The sequence below is a fragment of the Oreochromis niloticus genome, linkage group LG17 (genome assembly GCF_001858045.2).
Source record: "Oreochromis niloticus isolate F11D_XX linkage group LG17, O_niloticus_UMD_NMBU, whole genome shotgun sequence".
Classification (NCBI taxonomy): domain Eukaryota; kingdom Metazoa; phylum Chordata; class Actinopteri; order Cichliformes; family Cichlidae; genus Oreochromis; species Oreochromis niloticus.
In genome coordinates this window covers 23,534,332-23,562,329 of record NC_031981.2, presented here as the reverse complement: position 1 = coordinate 23,562,329, position 27,998 = coordinate 23,534,332, and the positions used below count along the sequence as shown (strand labels likewise).

Below are 27,998 nucleotides of genomic sequence, written 5' to 3'. Positions count from 1 at the left end.
CATTTGCAGTGGCGATGGACAGGTTGGCAGATGAGGTCAGGAAGGAATCTCAGTGGGCTTACAGGACATTGTGATCTGTATTGAGACTAGGGATTGGGTGGATAGAAGAGAGCCTAGAGAGGTGGAGCTATGCTCTGAAGAGGAGGAGTGAAAGACGGGATCTATTTGTGTGATTGAGTGGGAGATGAGTGTAACAGTGAAGGAGTAGACATAGTGATGGTAGATGAGTTTAAATTCCAGGGTTAGGCATAGGAAGCAATGCAGGGTCCACAGGAGGTGAGGAGAGAGTATAAGCAAGGTGAAGTGGCTGTAGACAAGTGTCAGGTGTGATCGATCTATATCTATCTATCTATCTAGCCTGCAAGAAGTAGTTTTGTACAGGATGGTAATTTTATAGTAACATTTTTTTCAGTTCTTGATGTTGATAAATTTCTGCCGTATGAGTTTAAAACTATTCAGAATGCTATAAAAACAGGAATTCTGTTGGTGAGTAGATCCTCTACTTTAATCTCCTTCCCAGTAATTAATCGACATAAAAAAAATCAGATGATATTCATGTTTATCCAGTGGTAACTTACAATAGAATGAGTTGGCGACAAAAGTAACAACCTGACAGACAAAAGTAATTTCCCATTTAATGAACAGAGAATTGTATAGTAGATCATGTAATTATAGATAATATTACTTGAGAGCAACCTTGAGCACAATATGAATCAATAGAGAATAATTAGTTCATTGTTTCATATCTGAGAATCCCTTTTCTGTCCCACTTCTTCTTTCCTCAATAGTTTAGAAAAGTAAAGTTATTAAGAAGAGTAAGAAGTAAGAAAAACAACATGTTCAAGATTTCATGACACATCCACATTAAGCAAAGTATCCCCAGAGAAACACGTTAACAACCAGCAGTAGCAGGGCATTAACATCGCAGACTATTCTCCAGAGTGACTTCTCCTGGAGGAAGTTTCTTTCACTGTTTTGAGTCACTGGAGCAGCCGACTCGGAGCGTGAACTAGCCAAACCACAAAGCCACAGAACAATTTTCTTCCAAGTGGATTCTTGCAATTGCTCAGACTCAGAGCTGAGGTTAGAGTCCACTTGGTCAGAGGTGATCTGAAGACTTGAGAGATCCATCCGTGGTTCAAGACTATGTCTGGACCACCAGGTCAGCCTATGCAGCTACGCATGAAAAGAGACGAAGAATGAAAAACAATGATTACAGATTACCAATGATCAAATACATGACTGACTGAATGATTTCAATTTAATTATACTTAGTACAATTCAATTTGGTTTGGCTTTCTCTCTTAGGACAAACCAATACAAGAAAAAAACAAAAACAACTTAAACTTAGAAGCAAATTTAAGAGATAAAAATAAAGTTAGTAGCAAACTTAAGCAGCATCAACAGAGGAGTAAAATAGCAGCATTATACACGATTGTATAAGGTTGTGTCGAGCCAATTAAAATGCCCTCAGTGCCATATTACATTTGTTTGTATTTCTGTATGAGTATTTCTGTGCCATCTTTACATTGGTAGTGTAGTGGCAATTGGGGTGGTGGAAGCTACCACTCTAGATGGAAAAAATGAACTGTTTGCCAGATGGAAGCGGTTCAAACAGAGAATATCCCGGGAGTGTACTGTCTTTGCTGATACTGTCAGCCTCCTTGACTCCAGATGTGGGTGCTCCATCCCAGCAATGCACTTTGCTGTCTGCACCACTCTGTGCAGCTCTTTCGTTTCACCAGCAGAAAAGCTGGCATACCACACTGTTGCATGAGTTATCAGTATATACTCCTGTAGAACTTCAGCAAGAGCTTCTGTGGACATCTGGCCTGCTTCAACTTTCTAGGAAAGAAGAATCTCTTGTAAACCAAGTCAGCTGTGCAGAGAAGGTGACTCCCAGCTACTTACGGTTCTCCACAATCTCCACTATTTCACCATGAATATGTAGTGGAAGATGTCATTTCTTGACCCTCGACCTCCTGAAGTCAATAAGCATCCCCCTTGATTTTGATGTGTTAAAGAGTAGATCATTTTCCTTACACCACATAGTCAGCTAGTCCCCATCCTATATGCTCATGCTCACTGGCAGCATTCTGATGGTCTTGTAGTCTGTCAGTACCTTAAAGCTTGTCGACATACCGCTGGGATTGTCATTTTCTATGGTTTGCTTTGCTTCCCTGATGCTTCTCTGGAGTTTTGCCTGTGCTGTAGGTTTGTCTGTCCCCTGTCCTGAAGGCTGCATGCCTTTTTTAAGTAGAGCCCTAAAATTACTGTTCAACCATGGCTTTTCAATTAGGAAATAGATTTATTGTTCTTTTCATTGTATTTGTTTCAGTGCAAAACTCTATGTACCCCCTAAACTGAACAGACACAGTTTTCCACATAACTCTCACCTGCAAACAGTTCCTTTTATCAAAACAGTCTTGCAGCACTGAGGTGGTTTCTTCACTTCCACACCTGCACTGTTTTGACTGCAGTTCTTTCAATGCGCACCCACAGTGTATACATTGGGATCAGAATGAGAAGGATATGATCTGATAGTCCAAGGTGCGCAGGTGGATGTGCCTTATATGCTGTCAGTATATTTGTATAGACCTGATCAAGTATTGTTTTTCAGATCTGTATGTTTAAAGTAACCTATGATGATCCCAGAACAGCCTTAAACGTATACGTTTGAGAATGGAAAAAAAAAATCTTGCAACTTCAATTTCTGTAGGTTAAGAATGCTCAAGGGTTCAATAGTTCATACAGATGAAAGAAAGATGATCTGTTTTGTTAACCCCTAAAGGAAGCAGTCAAAAGAAGGTTGAAATCCACATAATCAGAATGAATTGCTTAACTGCAGCTTGGTTACACTTTCCCTTTGCATTTCTTTCTTTCTATTGTTTTGCAACAGGAATCATATGTTATATGAATCCTGGATATTGTTCAGTAGACACCTTCTGATTACCACTCCAGAGATCAGAACATAAATAAAATAATTATATGGAATTTTCCTTACATGTTCTTTAGGTATTGAGGCAGTGGCCAGGCTTACAGCAACAATGATGAGGCACGTGAGAGCCAACAGGATGAGAGCAAAGTATAAGTAGTGGACATCAGCTAGGACTGCAGGCCGACGATCAGGCTGACCACAGGAAGGAGGTAAATAGGAGAACTCCAGAACCATTCGGATCAGTCCTATCACTAGTCCAGCCATCAGACCCCAGAATGCACCCTGAGAAAGAGGACATACACAACAGGTTGGAGGCTGAATAATTTGGAACTGGCAAAGAAAAAAAACCCAAGTTATTAAGGCTCCCGCTTGTTTTTAAAATTGTGTTTATCTTTCTATTATTTTCTGTTAAATTCTCTGTCAAAGTGATTTCATACTGCTTTAGTAATGTTGAAGCTTTGAGAGGCCCAGTCAACGACTGGTAGTATTCTATTGTGTATTTTTCTATCCAGTATGCTTTCACTGTATTGGCAGTATTTTTGGGATCATTGTCATGCTGAAAAATGAAGCTGCTGTTAATCAGATGCTTTCAAAACTCTCGAACACCACTGGCTGAAATGCAGCTCTCAGCCATGGCCTGAACCTTGGTATGATCATAACAGTGACTGCAGTAAAAAAAGAACGAGCTCTAAATTAAATTAAGAGGAGACAGGACATATCTATATATATCAACTTGCAAGAATCTCAAGACTAGGGAATGGCGCACACACACACACACACACACACACACCCCATTCATATTATATATAATTATGTATTTAGCCTTTTCCATTCTTTGTGAAAATTGATTGCTGTGGTGATTTTCGAAAGGGATAGAAATGACTGAGGTAAACACATACTTTAATAAGAGGATTGCACATATAAGGGTAACAGGGTAACATATACGTATGGAAGAATTCACACACAAATGGACTATATCTTATCCAAAAGGTGCAATCAGAAAGAGACTGCAAGGTGGTTGTAGGAAACAAGCTAGGCAGCATTGGAGAGTAGTCTGTAGGATGGATTTGCAGATCACAGCCATCCTACACGTCCTCTTTAATTACAAGATTAGGATAGACAAGATTAGAAAATTAGTATATCAAAGGTTTAGCAGTTTGGAGACAAAGCTAGAGTTGAGATATGTACAGTTGGGATAGTGGATATGTTGGATAAAGGATAGAATGAGACAGAGACCAATAAACTTCAATTGGATTGAATCTAAAGAGGCAAACATACCTGCTCGTTGGCTCGTGGCCAAAAGATAGCCATTAGGAATACAGCAGTAATGGGAGGTGCTAAAAAGCTGGTCACTGACTGAATATAGTCAAACAGCTGTCCACTATTGGCTGTCTGGACTACAGGAATCCACAGCAGGCTAAGACACACCAAGACAAGGATGAACACCCTGAAAACACACACACTATTGTTATTATTATCCATCCATCCATTAATTCTCTACCTTTTATCCATATCAGGGTCATGGAGGGCTTGAGCCTATCCCAGCTACTATAGGGCAAGTAGCGTGCTAACACAGAGAGACAAACAACCATTTGACTTCCATTCACACCTATCGGTAATTTAGAATCTTCAAATGAAGACTGTAGAAAAGATGAAAGATATAGACAAGATAGTTAAGATTTCCTGTTTGTAGGAGCTACCATGCTGCACTTTTGGAGCCAGAGTCGGTGCAGTAGTGACTTGCGCTGGAATGCCCGCAAACATGCCCCCCTACACTTTTTACATACTCTGGCTCCTTCAGCTTTGAGGATGTCTGCTGATGATACTGTGACTGACGGTTCATTAAATTAACAGAAAATACAGCCACATCACTATAATTAACAAGACACATCGTATCATCTTATAGTTCTATACAACATCTAACATCACTCTGTAATTCCTATTGTTAATTCGTTACCTATATTAACCATTAGCTAATTAGCATACGCATTGTGGTAGCGCTTTGCTAGCTATTTTAGTCAGACTCCGCAGAGGCCCAGGGTTACTATTAATAGCAGAATTATCTGGAAATGAAATGTTGTCCTTTGACATTTTAACATAAGACTGATGATGACATATAAAAATGAAGATTTAAACAGTTTTAGATCCATTGTACTCTCAGAGCACTCTACAGCGGTAACATGGAAACTTAAACTCCTTAAAGATGAGTGAGGAGATGGGAACTGGAGAGGTCTCAGGGTCACCAGCTGATACAGTTGCCAAAGGTACAACTAGCGGTTTTGCAACATCTGAGGAAATGTCATCCCTGGTGTGGTACATGGGTTTGTTGCTTTCAGTCAGGGGTCTTTAACCTCATAATCAGGTTCACATACCTTCTTTTTGACCACATAAGGTCCTGAGAAATGAGCGTGAGAAGGCTAAGACAGGAATAGGTAATGAAACTAACATTTTTTTTACCTGGGGCAGGACTAGGACACTGCTGTCTTATCATACAGATGTTTCACTGAGGCCTGGGCAGATGATAGGGCCTTCCCTGCAACATTAGGCAGAGAAGCAGCTTGCCTCAAGGTGGACACCCGCTTGTTTAAACAGAAATTTATTTCTCTTTCCTTCTCCATGGTAAGACACAGTTTTACCCTTCCATCTAATCTAGAACCTAGAGATGACTAATCAGAGTCTGGATCGAACCGTGGTAGGATAACAAGCTTGTCCTCAGTACTGCCACCCAGTAACCCGGGTGTGGCAGCCACCTCTATCAATTAAAAGGGCAGTCCAAAAGTGCAGCTCTCAGATCACTTCCTGAGTGAAGAAACCATGGGGATATCATAATGTTTGGCGAGGGCAACCAAATCAGCCTTCTTACACTTCCTCAGCTTATCCCAACTAGGTTCAGTAACAAACTCACCCACAATAAATACCATGCTTACTAAACAGAAGATCACAACACCAGATACCATCAACAAGAAAGTTACCCCAACATGAAAACTTCCCCAGATCCTATCTTATCCACACTTTACCTGTCTATGTCTACGTGCAGGATTACCTAAAAAAGAATAAAGTAAAACAAAACACGAGTATTCAGTGGAAGAGCAGCAGATGCAGCTCAGCTAAGCACTCCCCTGTTTACTGGGAAAGCTGCAACAAAACAGGGATAAGGGTTCAGTTCCACAAATAATAACCAAATGCTCCTGACCCCCTTTGAATTTTAATTAATCCCAGAAGAGTCCCTCAAGGCTGGCATCATTTGTCCAATCGTCCACTCCCAATCAGCCTTGATCCCACATTGCTTTAGATTTTGTTAGCGGCCTGCCTGTTTTCTCCAGGAAGTCGACCATTTTGACTGTTGGTGACAGGTTCTCCAAATCCGAGCACTTCATCACCCTAAAAAAACTTCCCACAGCATCCGAGACTGCTAACATCCTGGTGGATCATGTGTTTAGGCTGCACGGCATCCTGACCAAGATCGTGTCAGACAGAGGACCACAGTGCACCTCCCAGGTTTGGAAAACATTCTGTTCAGCCCTTGGAGCCAAACCCAGTCTTGGCTCTGGTTAATACTACTGTCATGGTCCAGGTGAGTTATCTGGATTTTTCCATGGTGTCCCTGTGTTTCCTCCTCTGGGCAGAGCCCTGGTGAGTACATCTGCTACTTGCACCTGTTGGAGATCCAGGCTAATCTAAGGCAGTATTTAAGACCAGCGCCGACATCTATTCTTCGCCAGTTCGTAGACTAACCACATGTTAGTAGCAGGCTGCCTTTGTCTCTAGTGCTTAGTTCTTTGTAAACTTACCTTGTTCTCTTGTGCCCTCAATAGCCTCTTGGATCCCTTCTTTCATTGTCTGCAGAACACATACCTCCCTGGACGTTGGTCACCTTCTCCACTGGACTCCACTCACAGCCTCTCGTGCACAGACTCACTATTCACCACCTGCCTGCTCTCCTACATTCGTAGCTCTGCATCTCTGGGTCATTCAGGTTGGACTCACTCCGCTCCACTTTATCGGACACTCACCCGGCCAACACTACTTCCCCCACTGCCACTGCCACTCCACTTGTCAAGTAAGCCATAGACTCCATCTGTTTCACCATCTCCCACGTCCAGATTCCACGCCAGACATTCATTCCCTCTGCCTTAGTTTTACACTCTGTCGCTCAATAAAGTTTGTGAGACATCTTACTATTGCTTCCTGTATTTTAATCTGTTTGTAGGTCCACATACCAATTCTGGCCTCTGGGCTCTTCAACCCTATGTTACTATCTTTTTATTTATTTTTGTTTAATTTGCTCAATTGAAAACTGTATTTAGGGTAAGTATAGGTTTGGTATTAATGTTGTAGAACATCTGAGTTTTGTATTGGTTTTCCAAAGCATATTAGGTATTCTTGTCAATCTTACCTTCCAACTATCATAAGTTCCAACTCAGAAGCTTTAGGCCTGGCTTTGTGGTAGAGGTCCAGTGTAAACAGAGTAGAGCTGCTATTAAAAATGGAAGTCAGGGATGACATAAGAGCAGCTAACATCACTGCCAGCATCAGACCACGAAGTCCTGTGAAGAAGAAAAAAATGATGGCACATCATTTTATAAAATCTGCTTATTGTCAGTTGTTGCCATGGAAAAAGAACACAGATTTTTATAAACTCTCTTAACGCACGTGTTTATCTCTGAGAACATCAAGACAATACAGATAAAAATGCAAAAGATCTGTTCTGGATTATCTCAGTAAAGAGCCATCAGCCGTATCGTCCTGTAAACCTTGACTGCAAATCTGTAAAAGACTGTCTACTACTGACAGGGTGAGGAAACTGTCTCCCTGTTGTGCCATCTTCTTGGGATGTGGCCTGTGGCTGACATCCCCCGTTATATGGAACTTGGCCTTCAATTTAGAGATGGTTCTGGGGCTCACTCCAAATAATGAAGAGCATGCACGTGACTGCTGATGTGATTTGGTGCTATTTAAAAAAGAATTGAAATAAATCGAATTGAACTTGGTTCTATGGGAGACCAGCTCCAGGTTGGTACAGTCCCTATTGAGATCAGTCAAATGTGGCATGCTTGGAGGAGGCACCGAGTGCTTTAGCAGGGTCCCTGCTTACAGTTGCTTTTAATTAGGCACCAGTCGCACACCTGATTGTCAGCATCTTGGGTACCAGAAGCTCAAAAGAAGAGTCAATAGCAGAATAAGCTGTTTAGTATTTAGTACAAACAAAAATGTTCTTACTTCTTGTGCCATACATAGATAGATAGGTGTGTGTGTGTGTGTACCTGTTCAGACGTCTTAGTAGGGACCAAAAATTGGAATGTTACTATACTTGTGGGGACCAACAGTCACTTGTGAGGAAAGTGCCTGTCCTCACGGGTTTGATGGCATTTTTGAAACTTTAAAATGTGGTCTTAGTGTCAGGGTTACTATTAGGTTATGGTTTAGGCTAAGGGTTAGGGTTAAGCATTCATTTTTGATAGTTAGAGTTAGGGTAAGCGGCTAGGGAAAGCATTATGTCAGTTAGATTTTTAGATGTCTTCACTAAGATATCAAAATGTGTGTGTGTGTGTGTGTGTGTGTGTGTGTGTGTGTGTGTGTGTGTGTGTGTGTGTGTGTGTGTGTGTGTGTGTGTGTCTTACCCACAGGCATTAGCTCTATTACTAGTTTAGGGTAAGCAATGTTAGAGCAACCAACTGAAGCACCACACACACTTTGACAGATATCTGGGTCCACGCAACCAACCTCATCTACAAATAAAGAAGAAAACAAAGAAGGAGGGGCTGAAAAAATAACAATTTAGTTTGAATTAAATGAGACAAAACACCACAAATGTGTTACCTACAAATCCACACTCCATTTACATGAACTGAAAGTGTCAACAAAAGTAAAAATGTGATAATTTTTCCAATGTAAAGTTTAGTGGAGACCTGCTTAGAATAGCGTCAGTGTATAGGTTTGTTGAAAAAGGAGTTGCTAACAATCTCTTTAAAACAATAATAACAATAATAAGAGATGCATAATCTGTTATAATATATATAATAATACCAAGGTAATCAAAATTATATTATATAAGTATGCATATAGTACAATATTAAAAAATATTTCGCATAACATTCCCACTCTGAGAGGAATACAACTGACTTGGGAATAGTGCTTGACTTATCATTCCTGGCATCACAACGAAGAACATGGGGAGCAGTTTGAGATAGCCACCCAACACGCTGCCTGCTTTAGCATGAGACAAAGATTTGGCTGACAGAGACCTTTGGACTATAACCTGAAGAAACAAACACAGCAGCATAAACATGTAATCATTTTTATCCATCATCGCATTACACATTTTGTACTTTTGCAAACCTTGTGTATTACTTATACACAATAAGCAATACAAATATAAGTAATAGAAATAAATACTGTATTAAAATATGCAAGATTTTATTTTTATATCCTATAGAAACCGAGTGTGTGTGCACACAGATTCTAGTTTTAATGATAATAGCAGAGAGTTAAACACTCAAAAATGTAATTACACTTCTACAGTCAGTGCATGCAAACCTCACAAATGCATCAGGTCTTTTGCTCATAACGCTGGTAACACTCGCAAACTGTTGAAAATTTTAGTGAAAGTCTATCACATTCAGAAGGAGAAATGTGATTTTCAGCTGCCTTGCTTGTGGGTTATCTGTCATTGCCCAGTTATATAAAGCTAGTAGCAGAGAACACAGACATGATTATATGAATCAGTTCTCATCTTTTATGAATGTTGGTTAATGATTAAGAGTAACTATTGGCAAGCTGGCCTTTACAGGTGTATGCATTTCTGTATGCATCCCTGTATCTTAACTGTAGTTCAGATAATGTACTTTTGTATATTCTTGTTGTGTTTCTTTTTCGTTATAGCATTTTCTGAAATGTTGCTGTGGTTTGTGAAGTGTCAACACTGTCTCAAAAATGACATTACCATACAGTTAAACACTGTTTATTGTATTGACCAATAATACTTGTCAAAGTCTTTGTCAATGATCTTTTTTTTCTGACATAAACAAAATGATAGCTGAACAAAAACTAATGCACAATGACACTTGACACTTTCATCAACAAATAAAATTGAGATGAAGATGTACTTGAGAGATTCTCATCTCTCCGATCAGAAATAATTAAGTTTTGTAAAAAGTCAGGATGAGTTTGGAAGTGATGCAATGAGAAGTAATCTCCTTGTGCAAAACAGGGTTATGCAGTAAGAATATTGCATCGCCAGATTACTGTGAGAATGATCAATAGAGGTGATAGTCTCAAAAAACTTATAACGAATAACTTTTTGAGTCTAAAAAATATGTTTGAATTCAAATAAGTAATGCAATTCACTGACATTTTTAATTTAAGAAAGGGAGGGGATGTTTCCTAGTTAGTGTTGTAACACAGGGACAAAATGAGTGTCCTCCTCTCTCTCTCATTTTCTATATCAGCTCTTCAAAATACTCCTTCTTCCTCAAAAAACTGTTCACTTGTTTCCATCTCTATCCTTAATTAATATAACCTTTTACATGTCTGCTACAGCTCAATCTCTTTGCCTACCCAACTGATACAAGTCCTTTCCTTCTTCCTTAGTATCCCAACTCCTTATAAGCATTTCTCTGTGCGGTATGCCAAATTTCCCAGTACTCATGTCTACTTTCTTTATCTGTCTATCCAGCTTTTTCTTTGGTAACTTCTTCCTTTGAATACTTTGCTTTACTTCCTCATTCCACCACCAAGTCTCCTTGTACTCTTTCCTCTGTCCCTGCCTACACCCCACTCAGTAAATAAACCCCTCAAAGGTCACTAAAACATAACCAGATGATGCTCGCCTCCAGCTAGTTTTTCCTAACCGAAAACCTTGGAAGACGAGTGAAGTACAGGCAAAGATTTCCTCACAAACCAGCCTGAATCTATACTCAGAGCAAGTCTTTTCTTTGCACCACTTTTGAGCACTTTGCAATTATTTTCTTCTCTAATGTGTGCCTTTCTCTTATTTTTTTTATATATTTCTCTGGTTTTGTATATATCCCTCTTGACTATATATATATTTCTACTGTTTGCTATTTATTCCTCCTGTGTACTATTTATATTCTATTGTGGTGCAGTTGGTGTGGAGCACCCACTACTTTCTTGTTCATGTACAATGACAATAAAGGGCTAGTCTATTCTATTCTTTAGTCCCTGTATTTAGAGTTCAAGGTGTGTTTTGAGGAATTAAAAATTCAACTCAATTGCATTATTTATTTGTATTGGGACATATTTTTTAGACTCACAAAGACGAATGTTATCAGTTTTTGAGACCGCCACCTCCAGGATCATTCCCACAGCAGTTTGGCGCTACAATAACATTACTGCACCATGCTGAGCTTTAGTGTAGATCAAATCACCTGATCTGTGCACCAGACCCATGTAGCCAGTACGGTGAGCCCAAACAGTAGACCTGGCCAGGGTAAATCCCCTGTTACAGGGTCTCTGAACATGTGGAAGGCATCACTACGGGGTAAGTGGCAGGTGGTGTTGGGAACAGTCACATTGGGAATACTTGACATGTAACGATCCACAAGGCCCTCATACCAGCCCACCTCGGAGAATGCTGGAAAATGTACAATAACATTTACAATTTTATAACTTCACTTATTAGCTAATAAATATTATGACATGACACCTTCAGTGAGGATAATTGGATGTAGAGAAACAGTTTTCTATTTTTTGATTGATACTTAACTTGAAACATTTCAGCCAATAACACCTTTTAATCCAAACTTTCAGTACTATGTAAGTCATGTAATTAAGAACCCATGATTGTGTTTGTGTATCTGCATAAGTCTGTGTACCATACCTATGAACATTAAGGCAAAAGCTCCCCCAACCATGATCAAAGTCTGGAGAGCATCAGTGTAGATCACAGCTGCCAAACCACCTACATAAATACAGATTTTTATATTGTTGTCAGATTATCTGTGTTAGGGTAATAGGGTTATTTAGACAGTTTTCATCAGAAATAATTTAACAAATTCTTATTTCAAAAACAGTTGAATTAGGTGAGTGTGGCGGGGTGTGGTTTGTGGCCCAGCTGTGGGTGGAGGCTGTCACACCTGAGCTCCATCAGCTCATCACCCATCACACTTTGAATAACAGCAGATGACAATGTTTCATCGTCACCCCTTGCTGACCTTAAGTTAGCATTTAATACAATTGTTCTCCAGCAGCTGGTGAGGAAACTAAGCTCCCTGGGTATCAGCACCCCCATGTGTAACTGGCTGCTGGACTTCCTGAATGTTAGTAAGAGAGGGAAACAGCCTCCCTCTTCCCGCTCCATCACATCCACCCACACATGCAGCATCTTGGGGTATAGGGGTGTCACCAAGGTGCAGGGGAGGGATTCTTCGTCTGTCACCTTCTGGCCTCCATTGCCTCATTTTTATTCCACAACATAGACATCCACATTACTCACACTCTCATAACATATACATATAGGGCCTTGGGGGTGGGCATGCTATACGGCGTCCAGAGGATGGTCTGTGTATTCAACCTCACCTCTGGCACCTGTGCCCACCTCTCAATTTAAATGCATGTAGACACTGAGGGTTCTCGGGAGGGGTCGTGGTGTCGCCTGCTGCTCTCTGGCAGAAAACACCATGCCCCTCCCGTGTTTTAAATGCACTTTAGAACAACACGCAGCAACACTACACATGAGCGGGCAGAGAGAGGTATGGGGTCTTCACACTCCCGTTCTCTCTTCGCCATCGGGGCAGGGGGCTGGGAGAAGGAGTTGGCCGTCTGGTTGGGGTCTGGGATGCTGGGCCTCCCTGCTGCTGCAGGACTGTCCCCACCCCAGGCAAAAGGGTAACTTCTCCTGAGTCTTGGGGCGGATTGCCCCTCTGGGGGCAAAGGTACCTGGACCTGAGTATATTTGGGGAGTGTCAGTGTGTGTACAGTGTCCATTTTTGTTTGTCCCCATGCCTGCGGGATTGTCACTGCAGCCCCCTGTGGCTTCTGCACCGTGGCTGCTGGGTGACCCCATGTCTGCTTTTCCCATGTGCCAGGGTAAGCAAACTACTGGACTGGTAAGGCACAGCTCATTTTTTCACAACACAGAATTTGACCAAGGGCTACTGGCAGATTGCCTTGTCTGCAGAGTCCAGGAAAAAATAGGCACTTGCAGTGCCTCATGGACCGAGTGCTGCAACCGCACACTTTGTATACTGACGCCTATCTGGAACACATCATCATCCATAGTAACACCTGGGTGGAGCATATTCAGTGGTTGCGGTCCTGGATTTCCTGAGGCAGGTGAAGCACATGGCCAACACAAAGAAGTGTGCGGCTGGACGGAGGGAGGTACAGTATCTAGGGTACCACCTGGGACATGAGAAACCCCTGCTCCTAACTACTCCCTCCCTTTTTGTGCTGCAGAGCAGAGGCCTGGGGGCCATTTTGCCCTAGCAGGAAGGGGGTTGACTGCCCTGTGGTTTACATCAGGTAGGTATAATATTGTGGAAAAGAAGTGTCTGACGATCCCATGGACAGTCGACTCTCTTCATTACTACCTCCTGGAAGCCCTTTGATTAGACACTTGGATTAATGTTTCCAGTGTTGTGTTTGGTACTCATCAGCATCACTCCTGCTACAGTATATAATAATCTTCTGATATTTTGTTGAAAAAAAAATTGATTAAACCAAAAATAATTATGACCAAATGTCAAGAGACTAAGTAAATCAAAATTTGCTGTCAAAATTAACACTGGGATACTGCATGTGGGATAAAAAAATTGGTTCTCGTCCAGAAAAAACAGATCAGATAAAAAACTGATGTAATTTCTTTTAAATGATGGCAAACAGTTATGCTGTTGAAAGCTTGCACTGACATAACTTTTAACATTAATATTAAAAACAGTCAAAACGTGTTTGTGTTTTACCTGCCACAGTGTAGACAGCAGTCACCAGCAACAGTATGACTGTAGACAGATACAGATTCCAACCAAATGACACCTGGATAAACAATGCCCCGGAAAAAATATCTGTCTGGGAAACACACACACACACATGCACACACAGGTAATGTGGCTACTGTATCATAATAAGATCATTTATATTTTTGGAAAAAAAAATAAATGTCTTACTGATATTTTGGTGAAAATGTAGAGAATAAGTGAGAGAACAGACATGTATATGCGTATCCTCTGGCCTCCAAAGCGTTTGGCCAGGTATTCAGGCATTGTTACCACTTCAGCAGAGATGTAAACGGGGATAAATATCCAACCCAGAGCTACCAGAACCCATGCTGCCTACAGAAACACACAGAAACACAAAATGTTGCACTGAGACATTGTACGTATTGTCAAAAGTAAATATAACACTTATTCATGTTTTTCAGTTTTTCAAGTGGGCAAAGTTTGAAATAGCATAAATGAAGAAACAAGCGTGTACTATGAGTTTTCGCCCTATTTACATAGCATATCTAAATCTTTAGTCTCGTAGTGATCCAGGTCGGACAGTGGCATGTTTAGATAATAGTCATGTTGTCCTAAATGTTTTCTGAAAATCCTTCAGTTGATCCAAAATACTTAACTGAGAATACTTCCAGGGATTAGAAGAAAAAAAATCATATTTCTCCCATATTAGTTTCATTGCCACCCGATTGAATCACAAACTGATTATGAAATCATTGTCCTTACAAAGAAACTACTGAATGATCATGTTATTATTTTAAATACTGCCTACAGTGCCCAACAGGGCACTTCAGCCCCTTTCCCTGTGGAATTAGCTCCCAGTTGAGGTTCAAGAGATTGATTGCATGTGTGTGTGTGTGTGTGTGTGTGTGTGTGTGTGTGTGTGTGTGTGTGTGTGCGTGTGTGTGTGTGTATATGCAACTCTTACGTTCCATTCAAATCCCCCAACAGCAATTCCTCCAGCTGCTCCTGTCCCTGCTAGACCAATAAATAAACCACTGCCAACATTACTGGACATCAGAGAGGCTCCAATCTGTAATTGAATAGGGATATTAGACAATAACAACAAAAGCTTTTAGAATAGTTGCTTAAAATACTTACAACTACATAATAACATTTTTAAATGACAGCCTGTGAATGCACTTTCATCATATTTAGTTTATACAGAGAATCAACACAATTCCTACCATAACTTGAAATATTAGATGTTATAATTTTGTATTTCTCATTTTTATTTTAATTTTAACAAAGTTTTGTCTTCAGTCACTCTCCAGGGTGGATTTTACGAAAGAGGATTAGGGCCACTGAAAAAAAGTGGGGATGTCTTTTTTCTTTTCAGAATTCTGACATCCCTTTTTTTCAGTGGCCCCAATTCTCTTCTGTAGGATTTCCAGTTTTCTAGTTATATATTATAATTCATGTTGCAAATGTTCATTTTGTATTTATTTTTTGGTTTTGTTTAGATTCCAAGTCTGTACCTTGACTCTGTGTGTAACAGCAACACTTCCCCAGAGAGCACATGCCTAAAAGCTTCTTCTTCCCTCCTACTACCTGGCAGTATAATATAATATAATGTGCTTATTTGTTTCTAATAAAGCCATGCAATCTACATAACTACATGTAGTGTGGAATATATCAGTGTGGTGGCGTGTGGTCTGCAGCTCGGCTGCAAAGGAGGAGGTGGTGCAGTGGATTCAGGGGCAGTGTCATTGAGACTGGCAGCGCTTTTCTCGGACCAGGAGGAGAGGAGAGCTGAGCTGGAGACATGATGGCTGCAAACCAGACTGAGTTTGTATTACTTTTATATATCTTATCATTTACTCAAATCTTCTAATGTTATGATTCTTTTTCTTAACTCTTATCATGTCTCCCTATGTTTTTATTTCTTTTGATTATCTTAATTTTAAAGCATCTTGGTCAACAGTTGTTTTAAATGTGCTTCACAAATAAATTTGACTTTGACTTAAGCGTGTTGTTTATTGTAAATAAACAGTCGCTTGCATTAGAACATTGGCTGTGTGTGTGCCGTACAGGGTCCTCATAGCACAGGCGTCTGACAATCGATTTGAAATCAAGAGCTTTATGTGATGCACAAAAGTCAATCGCTTGTTACTCACAGGCCACCAAGTCACTGAACGACCAGCCAAGAAGTACCCCCCAACAGTGCTGCGATTGACACGCATTGATGACTATAGTAAGGACAAAAGAAAAGATTAGGATAATACAGTTTTAAAACAACACCAAAGATTGATCTGGTATGAAATATAGTAAATACATTTACAATCATAGTCCACATTTCCACATCAGAAAACTCAATTAGCTGGGTCAAAAAAATCTTTTCACTCTTCGCAAGAATGAACTCTCTGTAGAACATCCAAGAATCATTTTCTAGTAAATGGAGAAATGCACTCATAATGACTATAGTTAATTAAACACGTAGAAAAAAACATATGTAAAAATAATTGTATTTTTCTATATAAACATGTTTAGCATGAACTTGTACAGAACTTTCTTGTATTTTTTACATATAAAGGAACAAACAAATCAAGCTTAAATTAGCTTTTGTCTAAATTGTTTAGTGATTCATATGTAAATATGAAATTAGTTTAGTCTCTTCTTACCCAGATTCCAACCACCATGACAATTATAAAGTAGACAACAACAATAGCAATGTCAGCAGCACCCACAGTGAGAGCTGTCCTGGGAGCTGCAGTGGTGGGCAGGGGGCTGCCATCTAAATATAAAATAGAAAACAGAACCTCTGTGTGGTAAGTAAAGTAAAAGTAAGTAAAGCAAAATTTTATTTATATAGCACCTATCAAGATTAAAAAACAACAAAAAACAAAGTGCTTCACAGAAGCTAAAACATAAAAACAAAAATTAACCAAAAGCAAGTTTAAAAAGATGAGTTTTTAGCTGTTTTTTAAAGAGTCCACAGATCTCAAGCTCGAAGGGAGAGAGTTGCAGAGTCTGGGGGCCACAGTTACAAAAGCTCTGTCACCTTTCATTTTCAGCCTCGTGTGATGATCAACCAGCAAGCCCTGATCACATGACCTCAGGGACCTGCTGGGGATGTATGGATGTAAAAGATCACTGATGTATGCCGGTGCTTGTCCATGCAGAGCCCTGAATTACAGAGTCATAATCTTAAATTCTGAATTTAATGGGGAGCCAGTGCAGCCTGAGTGTTACATGAGAGTACTTGAAGGAATTGGTCAGAAGCCTTGCAGCAGCATTCTGAACACCCTGCATTCATTCCAAGGAGGGCTTACATAAACAAGTGAACAAAGAATTACAATAGTCCAAACGAGATGAAACAAATGCATGAATGACAATTTCAAGTTCTGAGTGTGACACAATGGGACTCAGCTTAGTAATGTTTCTTAAATGATTAAAAACAGGAGTGAACCAGGGATTTAACACGAGCGTCCAAAGTCAGAGCTGAGTCAAAAGTAACACCAAGATTCCTAATAGAAGATCTGGCAAATGTTGCAAGAGGACCTCATTTTTCCATAACCTTGGGCACAAATTTTTCGGGAGCACAAACAAGGACTTCAGCTTTCTCCTCATTAAGTTGAAGAAAGTTATCAGCCATTCAACCTCTAAAGGAGTCTATGCACATAAATCTGTAGCTTGGAAACATCTTGGGGCTTAAAGGAGATAGCAACCTAGGTAGCATTTTCTTCTGTTAGATAGACAGATCATAACCACTTTAACCAGAATGGATTAGATAAAGTTAAATTCTTTATCTTCAAACAAAAAGAAAGAAAGAAAAGAAATCCACCCCCCACTCACACACACACTTCTTCTTTACTTAAATATACAGTTAAAATAAGCTACAACTGTGTTTTAATTAAGGCTAAAAAGATCTAACGCCAACCCAAAGGTCACCACAAAGCTGTGCCAATGTAAACGTTGGAAAAAAAATTATTCCCGATCTAAGTAAAATCCATGCATACATGTCTGCAAAATTTAATTTCAGTACAACATTTGTTTCTTCAGTTAAACTACGTTATTTATCTATATGGGCTTTAATTTATTTTTCAGGCCCCCTGAATTATGTCACCTTCTCACAATTTAGTCCACTTCATTGTCCTAAAAAAGAGGAATTTTAGTCCAGTGTTCTTTACAGTGTTGTGCTTCAGTTCACTGAAGTTTGTGGGCATTCATTTATGCACAGCTTTCTTAAGGTCTTATCGTAGCATTTTAAGTTGGGGTCTGGACTTTACCTGGGCCATTGCAATACCTTGATTCTTTCCTTTTTTCAATCTGTGGTGTGGTCTGGGGTGTGGTTTGTGGTTCAGCTACAGGGGAGGGGTGGAGCAGTGGTGTGGTGTCAAGGGAGGCCTGCCGAGGATGCTCACTTTGCTCTAGGGAGGCCCATGTGGTAGCTCTCAGCCTCCCCACGACGGCGAGGGCCAGTTTTGGAGACATTCACTGTGTGGACTGGCTGGGGCTTACCCCAGAAGACTACTACCACAATTACTGGGGAGATCAGATGGGATTGGATGATCAACTCTTTGCGTAAGCCAGGCTGCTGCACAATACGGCGGCCAGGATGGTCCGCTGCTACCTGTGGGACTTCAGAGACAGTGAATGGGTAACGGCAGGCCAATGTCAGTATAATTGTGACTCAGAAAGGGGAAGCAGTGTTCCACTCACACAGTGTACAGTGGAGTGCTGGGTAGGAGAGTTTGTCGGTTAGTCGAACCTTGGATACAGGACGAACAATGCGATTTTCGCCCTGGTCAAGAACACTAGGCCAGCTCTTTATCCTGTCAAGGTTATTTGAAAGGCTTGCCCTAATAGTCTACATGGATTTTGTGAACATGGAGAAGGTATTCAAATGCATCACACAGGGTGTCCTTTGGGGGGTGCTTTGGGAGTATGGGGTGTCTCGCCCCTTGCTGGAAAGCCATTTAGTCTCTGTACAACCGTAGCTTGATCAGCATTGCCTGTAGGAAGTCAGACTCATTCTCAGCTGGTGTTAGACTCCACCAGGGCTGCCCTTTGTCACTGATTTGGTTCATAATCTTTATGGACAGAATTTCTTGACGGAGCCAGGTGGTGGAAGGCTTACAATTTGGTTGGCTTAGAATTGCATCTCTGCTTTTTGCAGATGATGTGGTTCTGTTAGCTGCATCAAGTGGTGGCCTCTGGCTCACAACGGAGTAGTTTGCAGCCAAGTGTGAAGCCTTGGAATGACAATTAGCACCTCCAAATCTGAGGCCATGGTCCTCAGCCAGAAAAGACGGGAATGCTCACTTGAGTATCTTGCAGTCTTGTTCAAAAGTGAGGGGGAAGCAAGAGATTGACAGATGGATTGGGGTGGCGTCTGCAGTGGTGTGGATGCTGTACCCGTCATGTTGAAGAGAGAGCTGAGCACAAAAGCAAAGCTGTCGTCTGATGCCTGTGTGTGTGTCTTTCCTCTACTCTGACTTCCTCTGATCAAAAGTAAAAGTAAATTTTTAATTGGTAACTGCAAACTGGCCATGTTGTGTTTTTAGATAAAGTCCTATAAGTACACAGAATAAAGTATTGCAGTATTAAATTATACTATACAAAGGCCTTTTTGTCAGTTTACAAATCCTTAAAAAACCCGATCTGACAGCTTTCACTCCTACACAAATAGATACACTGTGGTGCTTGAAAGCTTGTGAACCCTAATAAAAGAATAAATACATAAATAAACAGACCTCAAAGATGTGAATTTAAAAAATGAATTAATATGCTTTTTTGAGGAAAATGATACAGTGCAGTCCAGTAAGTGGATGAACTGTATGAATTTATGCTTTGACTGTAACCAGTGTGTAAAAATGTTGGTAGATGTTATTGAAAAAGTCTCAGTACTTTAGACAGTGTAAATGGTAAAAGTAATCATTTTGAATCTGTCCTACTTTGCCTCCAGCTGTCTTTGGTTTCATTGTCCTTATAATAACCCTTGGTCAAAGGTCTTTAAAGAAAAGATTAAACTATTGTGGTGACAGACTGTAGAGGCTGAAAGTAGCTAAATTAACTGCATAAAAAAAAACTCCTGGACGTTTAGTGTTATAAGCTGCTTCTCTGATTTTTATTGACCATTTTATGCTCTGCAAAGCTGCATACAAAACAGTTTTTCTCTCATTAAAAAAAGCCTTCTGTATATAGAAGAACAAATTTAATTAAAACAAAAAAGCTTTTACCTGTTGTAAAACTGGTAGACATGTTGATTCCAATCTCCCAGACAATGATCACACAACGTTTATTTTACAGTTTTTCATATGCATGAATCCTCTGACTGAAGCATTTGTTTTTCCTTCCTCTAAACCTGACAAAGGTATGTCCATCTGTGCACTCAGCTGGTCAATGATTAATAAGTTCGTTAATGAGACTGTCAAACTCCACTGGTTAGCTATTATATCTTGACAATAGACATACAGATCTATCGCAGGTCAATTGGGATTACCTGTGGTCTCTATGACACAAGAAAACTGGTGGTCTTCCTGAGCAGTTTGAGTGCTCGAGTAGAAAAGCGCCATATAAGAACTAGTCCTCTTACCATATCTTGAACCTGTACGCTGCATGGTACATTGTTATTCCTTTGCATTCTACTGATGTTTAACTGAATAAAGATGTTGGGAGTCTGGAAGCATCTTGTACTTTGATGTATTCTTCGAGCATAATCTACTCAGGAATGGCTCTTCCTGCTTGGTAATGCTAGTTTTAGCAATTCTGATGTGACTTGAAGCACCTGCAACCAAGCATCAGTAAAGTGGGGAGCTGGTGCTGGATTCCATAACTTTTATTGAAGTTGTTTTTTTCCTTCATTGAAGAAAAAAAAAAAAAAAAAAAAAAAAGACAATAGCTACTTATAAAGCAAAATTGCAGCTTTCTACCGGAAGAACCTGTTTTACGAGTTTGCAGTGAGCAGTGCTATCTTCTGAAGTATGCTTTTGTAGTCAGCACTACATCAGTTTTGTTTTTGTTTGTTTTCCAAAAAATTGGAAATGAGTCTTGAACTCGAGAAAAAGTTAAAATTCTTGTCAGCATCCACAAACATATGTGAAAAGTAGAAAATTAGAAGGTGATGCATTTGTACTGTACTCAGCATTTCACTCAGTGTTGTTGTGAATTGCCTTTTCGTTGTGCTGTTGGCAAATTTTCAAGAGATCAATTCTAGCAACCATCCTACTTTCCTGCTGTCTAACAAAAATACTTGTTAATGTCATTAACAATAATATTTAACACTAAATTACACAGAAATACGTTTTTGCACATTTTGTGGAATGTGTAAATAAATGACAATATTATTAGGAGCTAGGCTACTTCCAGGCTTTTTTTAAAAAAGGACACAAACCCTTGTAAACATAAGAACCATGTGGCACAGCTATAGCCGCACATTTTTTCCAGTTTCTAGATCAACAGCTAGTTAAATTAAAAGTGTTTTCAAAGGTAAAATGAAATCAAATAAAATGAACCAACATTCTTTTGGCCTTTTCAAAAAACTTTATTACATTAGGTATTTTTTACAATATAACGATCTTCCAGGCATCTTCCTCTTATAGTTCAGGTGGTCCAGCAAGTTTCCATCCCTCCATCTTGCCCACTTTTGTAAAGAAAGCCAGTGTTCCAAGACCCAGGCACGCGGATGTACCAGTTATAGCACTGTGGGCTGGAGATACGCACACAGACACAGCACACAATATGATTTTAATTAGGCAAACCAAATGCTACTGTAGAACTGCAGAGACATTTTCTCAGTTACTAAACAGAATCTAACAGTATGTATGATCTTGTCGTTTTCCCCTGAGGGAAATTGGTTGTCCAACATGCACAAACATTTGACCACACAGCACATTATTAATTTGCATTAATAATGTCTTTGAAAAGCTGCTTAGAGATGGTGGTGACTCAAAGTGGAGCCAATGAGCATCATGAAGGGAATCAATAAGAGATATTGATATTAGAATCGGAATCGCTAAATTCTTATCAATTCCCATCCCTACTGTGCAATGACTTTAAATGTAAAATGTCCAGAACAGATTTAATCAGCCATAACAAGCCGTCTACCATCATCACCTGTTAGTGATTATAGGAGTCACTGCAATTCCTAAACTTCTCATTATTTTTTCCCCTCAAGCAGCAGAGCTGGGTTTACACCAAGAACCGGGACTTACTCTAAGATTTAAAGAAATTATACAGAACAGATATTTTTAAATCCTTGTGAATTTTTTTATTTTATATTTATATATTCTTCATACTGGCCAATACGGATTTTTTGGCCACAAACCATTGTGCTATAAGAAATAGTGCAGAAAATCCACAGCCATGATTCTCAGCAATAAGTAACACAAAAAAGGATTGTTTGAAACTTATGCAGACCTAGAATTACACTCCAGTGCAGTCCAAGTTCATTTTAGTTATACAGCTGATTATTATTGTGGCACATTAGAACAAATATGCTCTAAAGAGTGGTGTGTTAATTGCACATCACACTTTCTCTTTAAAAAGGACTAACCTTTTACTGTGTTACTGAAAAAAAAAATATATTTTGAATTCTTGTCTAGTCACATCTGTCAGGACTGATACTTACTTCGTGCTCCCAAAAAAATCCCTGAGGCACAGCCGCCAATAAAATAATTCAGTGGGTCGTCTGGAGCTTCACGGGCCTGAGCACTGAGACATGTTGTCATTCCAAAGATGGCTCCCATGGCGGCTGAAAACAGGGAGACAAGTTTCCTCATTATTTCAGTCATCTTAAAAAATTCATGACATCCAAAGGTCAGCAGCTGAAACAGCTAAACCCACTACATGACTGAACATAGAAAATATATCCTCATTGTGTACTGCAAGCCTGAGATTGAGGTTATTCAGGCTCCTTCTGACTTATTTTACACCTCTGTCAGTGCGCCCCAGGGTAGCTGTGGCTACAATGTAGCTTGCCATCACCAGTGTGTGAATGTGTGTGTGAATGGGTGGATGACTGAATGTGTAAAGCGCTTTGGGGTCCTTAGGGACTAGTAAAGCGCTATACAAATACAGGCCATTTACCATTTTTATTTTAGGACAATGAAGTGGATAACGATATAGATACAGCTACTGTCAAATGTTCATGGCAACCAACAAGAAAATTTTTATGTATTCGTTGTAAATAGTACTACATGTGATTTTCATTTAAGGAAAAGATTCCTTCACTCGTCAACTAAAGCTGGTGTTTAACTCAATTCATCCTTTGAATGAGCCGTATCTCTCATGTACTGGAAACCTGTCGTGGGTGTACCCTTGTCCACCATCAGGTGGAACAGGATTATACAGGAAATGTTTTGGTACATCATCAAACAAGAGATGAAACATTTTCTAATTTGAAATACCTTCGCAAATACATTATACTTTCACAAGTATTTGCTCGTTTGCCTTCACACGCATATGAACTTAGATTCCATTCTTAATCCAAAGGGTTAACGATGATGTTGGCTCACCCTTTGCAGTGCACCTACGTGGGAATTTTTGACCATTCCTCCAGAAGCGCATTTTGTAAGGTCAGACACGACCTGCTGGATGATAAGACCCGGCTTGCAGTTTCCGCTCTAATTCATCTCACAGCTTTTCAGGTTGAGTTGAGGACTTTGTTCAGGCCAGTTAAGTACTTCCATGCTAAAGTCGCTCATCCGTGTATTTGTAAAACTTTGCTTTGTGCACTGGTGCACAACTGGAACAGGAAGGGGCCATCCCCAAACTATTCCTACAAAGTTGGGAGCATGAAAACGACCAGAATTCTTGTATTTTGAAGGATTCATAGTTCCTTTCACTGGAACTAAGGTGCCAAGCCAAGCTCTAATGTTTGAATGAATGAATCTAATGATTATTCTATCAGTTAACTGGATAAGAAACACTGGTGTTATTAATGAGCATTAATGAATATTCAAAAACAAGAAAAAATAAAACAGCTTTTTCAGAATTAACTGCTCTTTGGTTTCTATTTTAGAAATTCTTTTACATTGCATTGTTTTAAAGTTTAACTGCACTAGAAACACTGTTTCTTTCACTTAACCTGAGCTCACCACCTCTCTAACGATGACTCCTCTTTGCTCCCCGTGGTGTGTGTGTAAACACACTCCAGCGCCATGTTAAACTATGAGACCATCATCATCACTTGTTGTTTATCAGTCTTTTTGCTGAAAATCTGGGGTGTGTGTATGTATGTGCTCAATGTCAAACTTTTTAATATTTATATGGTGTTCCTAAATACGTTTGTATGCAGGTCTGTTTTCAGTCGAAAATCTGGGTCAAACAGTCGTGTTGACATTATTTAACACATCGACACGCTACAGAGCCGAGTATTAAATGAAGCATCGAAGCAAAGAATTTGTCTTGTGGATGTTTTTATAATTGAATTAGTCAATGAATCGCTGCAGCCCTAATACCACCAACAGTTGACTGTGGACTATTTATCAGTGTCCGGCATCCTATCACGGTACCACACTGGAATTCAGCGAGCTCCTGAGAGTGACCCATTCTTTCAAAAATGTTTGCAGAAGCACTCGGAATGCCAGGGTGATTGATTTTACACACCGTTGGCCATGGAAGTTATTGAAACACCTTAATTCAACTATTTGGGTGAACGAATACTTTTTTTAGTTTGGCCAAAACTTTTATGATTTACAGACCTGTAAGAAAATGAATGTGTTGTGGGATTGTTTATAAAATAACCTTTTAAGGCTGTGTTTTCAGATGGCATTTCTGCACTAGAAAAAGAATTTACTGTTGTAAATTCAATTAGTCAGTCAAACAAGTGACGATATTGAGTGCAGTGGTGTTCAAAGAATTAAAAAACAAAAACACAGAACTTGTGTTCGGAGGGTTTTTTGCGCTTAGAATTTTATTGCCATCAGGGCAGCGCTTCACACAATTATTTAAAGTATGGAATCATAGAAAATCACTGTGTATAGATAAAGAACCTTACTCGGTAGTTGTTGATGATATTATTATTATTATCATCATTATAATTATTTCTATTATCACTACCTGTGAATCATTACAGAAGTGACTGCAATTCCTAATCTTCCCAGTACTAAAGAAACTGGAAAAATCTCAGTGCTTCTGACCTTAAGGAGTGGGGTTTTCAGACATGCAGATAGATTTAACATAAACCACATATACTGAAGTTCTCGTGGAGTTCTGAATGACAATAAATTTACCCATGGTAACTGTTGAGTTGGTAGCCCTCTGTAACGCTGCCACTGCAGAGTCAGGTTGGAACGCCACTATGTGATAAGCTGAACCAACCAGACCTGAAACACACAAACATAAACAAATTAAGAAACTTTAGAATAAGAAAAAAAGTCACAGTTTTGCTGTAGGGCTGACAATCACAATCACTTTAGACCAGCTGGTATGAAGGAGTTTTTAATTGACAGCAACTTGTATTTATTTATAATCCTGTTCATTCTGATCACTCCCAGTGAAAATCTTCAGCTCCCGTCTTTTTCTTAGTGCTGCAGGTACAAACCATACATCAAAGCAGGTCTCACTAAAGTCTTGTAAACCTTCCCTTTCACTTTTGTGAAATCCTTCTGTGACAAATGACCCCTGACACTCATCTTTCCACCCTGTTGTACTCCGTGTTTTGCCGTTATCCTCTCCGTCACTTTCACCATAGAGGAACTCTTACAGATTGGACGTTCCTCTGGGTATTTTCCCCTGGTTTTCATCAACCCTGATGACCTAACTAAAATTCTGGTTGGAGATGCAGCAGCACGCCACTGCCCAAGATGCAGACGTGGCCAGTGCACTGGTTTGCTCGTCAAGCTGCACCAAGGCTCCAGAGCGGTCACTTCGCTCATGGCCGCAACCTCGTCTCAGTCCCTTGCATTTCTAACTGTTGTTAAATTGCAACAAATAACATGTTTTATAAAGATATTTTAAGTGGCTAAAAAGGATTTATTAGAATATAGAACACAGTCATTAAGATCAGAGGTCTCAAGGAATTAGCAGTATTATATAAGCAGAAGATGTTTGAACTGAAAAGGAAAAGAAAAGTGGATGACGAACGCCGACATCGGAAAGATGGACACATCTGTATTTTTTTGTTGAGTTTGGTGGCAAGGTGATCTGCCTTTTAGGTGAGGAGAAACTTGCTATTCTGAAGGAATATAATCTCAAGCGTCATTATGCGACTAAACACAAAGAGCATTATGGAAAGAACAAGGGAGAGGAGAGGAGAAAATGAGCCAAACAGCTACAAAGAGGACTACTATCCCAGCAAGAACTTTTCCACAAAGCCAGTAAGGACACTGGTGCTGCCTTCAAAGCAGGTTATGTGGTTAGTGAATTAATCGCTAAAGTGGGGAAGCCATTCAATGAAGAGAAAAAAAGAAAAAAAAAAGTTTGTTCAACAACGTTGCTGTCGGCAAACAACGTGGCAGAGTGGAATAATACATTATCAAGTAACATCTATGAACAAAGGTTGAAGTTTCACTGCAAGCTCTGTGGCGCTTGATGGAAGTACTGACAAAACTGACAATGCTCAGCAATTTTCATCAGAGGTGTTGATGACAAGTTTGAGGTGACAGAAGAAATGCTCAGTTTGTGTCCCATGTATGGCCCAACCAAAGCTAGAGATAGATTTCAGCAGCTGTGAAGTGCGACTGAGCGGTTTGGTGTGTCATGAAACAGACTGGTGGGCATTCCCACTGGCGGAGCACTGTCCAGCTGTTTGCAGACCCCTTCTCAGTTGATGTGAAGCGTGTCCCCAGCATGCTGCAAAATGAACTTATTGACTTGCGGTGCAACAGTGAACTGAAAACTAAGTTCTGAGAGGCACAGGGAAAAGCAGACCAGACTGCAAAGTTCCTGAGAGCTGCCTTCATCCTTGCAAGAGCTGTCCAGAGTTTTCAGTCGTGTAATGTGTCTTTTTGGAACTGTGTGAGAAACTGGTCTTGACAATGAACTTTAATAAAAGCAAGTACAGGTCAAGGCTTACAGATGCCCATCTTGTTACTAGTCAAACACTCCAGAGGACTTCCAATGAGATGACAGTGCCAGCAGTGGCCGCCAACTCGTTTAAGTTTGAGACCTGTGATTAAGATGGTTGCGAAACAGGTCATTTCTATATTTTATATATAGCCCCTTCGTAAGTCATGCCCTCTAAAGCCTATTTACCAATATAAGCAAAAATATTACAAATAAAAAAAATAAAAAAAAACACACCAACATGGGCAATCATTTTTTGGGAAATTACGACCTGGTTATTCCACCAAGCATGTGTGCGTCAACCTATTAGTTGAGCATGGCGCTATTGTCACGGTCGTTGGTTGTTCGTGTAGTCTAACAAAACAGTCACGTACAGACTTTATAATGACCGTGTCTGATTTTTGTATCGAGGAAACGCTATTGCGCCATGTTCATCTGTATTGTTTCATCGCCCATTACTATCTCAAGGTATTCTAGGTTGTAATGTAAAAATCTTACAGTACTGGTTTACGTGATTATCTGCTGAGCTGAAGCAAACGCACCGCTAAGTAATTCACTGAACGTTTGTATTTTAGGAAACCCAGGTCCATCCTTTAGCAAAAGCAAACCTAGCCGTATGTAGCATGCTAGGCAATCTTAATCTGCAAATTCAAAAGCGTTAACTAACCCACCACACAGATGGCCTGCTTTCACCAACCTGCACAACATGACTTGCAAGTAATTATATCAACAACGATAGTTACCTAAAGCCGTGCCAAGTTTCGTAGTAATCCATGTTTTTTCCACACAGTCTGTACCTTCCGGTAGGTCCCAGTACCCCATTTCGGACTTATCAAGGACACAAATCGAATTCTCGCGATAATTGCTCGTGTGGTTTTTGGCGTCTGGCGAGCCCACTGGTGCACTGTCGACACCTGCTGGAGAGTGAAGTAAGTACACTAGCACTAGCATATAACTAGATTGCAATGAATAGTTTTAGTGTTTACTGAAGTTCATTTTGCACTTAAATTTAGATTAAAAAAATATTTAAAGAAATACACAGGATGCGCATATGAAATACATGATTAATTTACTAAACACCTCATATACTCTTCAGTATATCAGGTACTGTGTTTTAGATGCTCTGCAAAGACTGAGGCTGCAGAAAAGCTATGTTA

The 27,998-nt window shown here is 39.9% G+C and overlaps 1 protein-coding gene across 3 annotated transcripts; it reads right to left on the bottom strand.

The window, feature by feature from the left end:
• Positions 1 to 23: 23 nt before the first annotated feature.
• slc5a9 (solute carrier family 5 member 9) lies at positions 24 to 27,740 on the bottom strand. Of its 3 annotated transcripts, XM_025899452.1 has the most exons (18): positions 27,585 to 27,740; positions 25,068 to 25,160; positions 22,463 to 22,585; positions 20,073 to 21,541; positions 16,892 to 17,016; positions 16,512 to 16,624; positions 16,008 to 16,079; positions 14,819 to 14,923; positions 14,062 to 14,226; positions 13,858 to 13,963; positions 11,778 to 11,858; positions 11,326 to 11,531; positions 9,062 to 9,197; positions 8,560 to 8,667; positions 7,335 to 7,485; positions 4,217 to 4,385; positions 3,005 to 3,220; positions 24 to 1,176 (listed from the first exon to the last, which is right to left on the bottom strand). In XM_025899452.1, exons 5-18 carry the CDS (start codon positions 16,896 to 16,898, stop codon positions 865 to 867), a joined length of 1,947 nt encoding a protein of 648 aa, XP_025755237.1. In that variant the 5' UTR covers positions 16,899 to 17,016; positions 20,073 to 21,541; positions 22,463 to 22,585; positions 25,068 to 25,160; positions 27,585 to 27,740; the 3' UTR covers positions 24 to 864. The 3 variants fall into 3 exon arrangements, with proteins under 3 accessions (XP_025755237.1, XP_005475741.1, XP_005475742.1); XM_005475684.4 differs by lacking the exon at positions 16,892 to 17,016; XM_005475685.4 differs by lacking the exon at positions 16,892 to 17,016 and having other exon boundaries at positions 4,217 to 4,355.
• Between the last annotated feature and the right edge of the window lie 258 nt (positions 27,741 to 27,998).

Excerpts from the sequence above, each read along its gene's own strand:
- slc5a9 (XM_005475684.4), bottom strand. The coding sequence starts at position 20,094 with ATGTCTACCAGTTTTACAACAG. Across the intron at positions 14,924-16,007 it reads GTTCAGTGACTTGGTGGCCT|ATTGGAGCCTCTCTGATGTC; the intron begins GTGAGTAACAAG and ends ATTCAATTACAG. Across the intron at positions 4,386-7,334 it reads GAACTTATGATAGTTGGAAG|GGTGTTCATCCTTGTCTTGG; the intron begins GTAAGATTGACA and ends GTGTGTTTTCAG.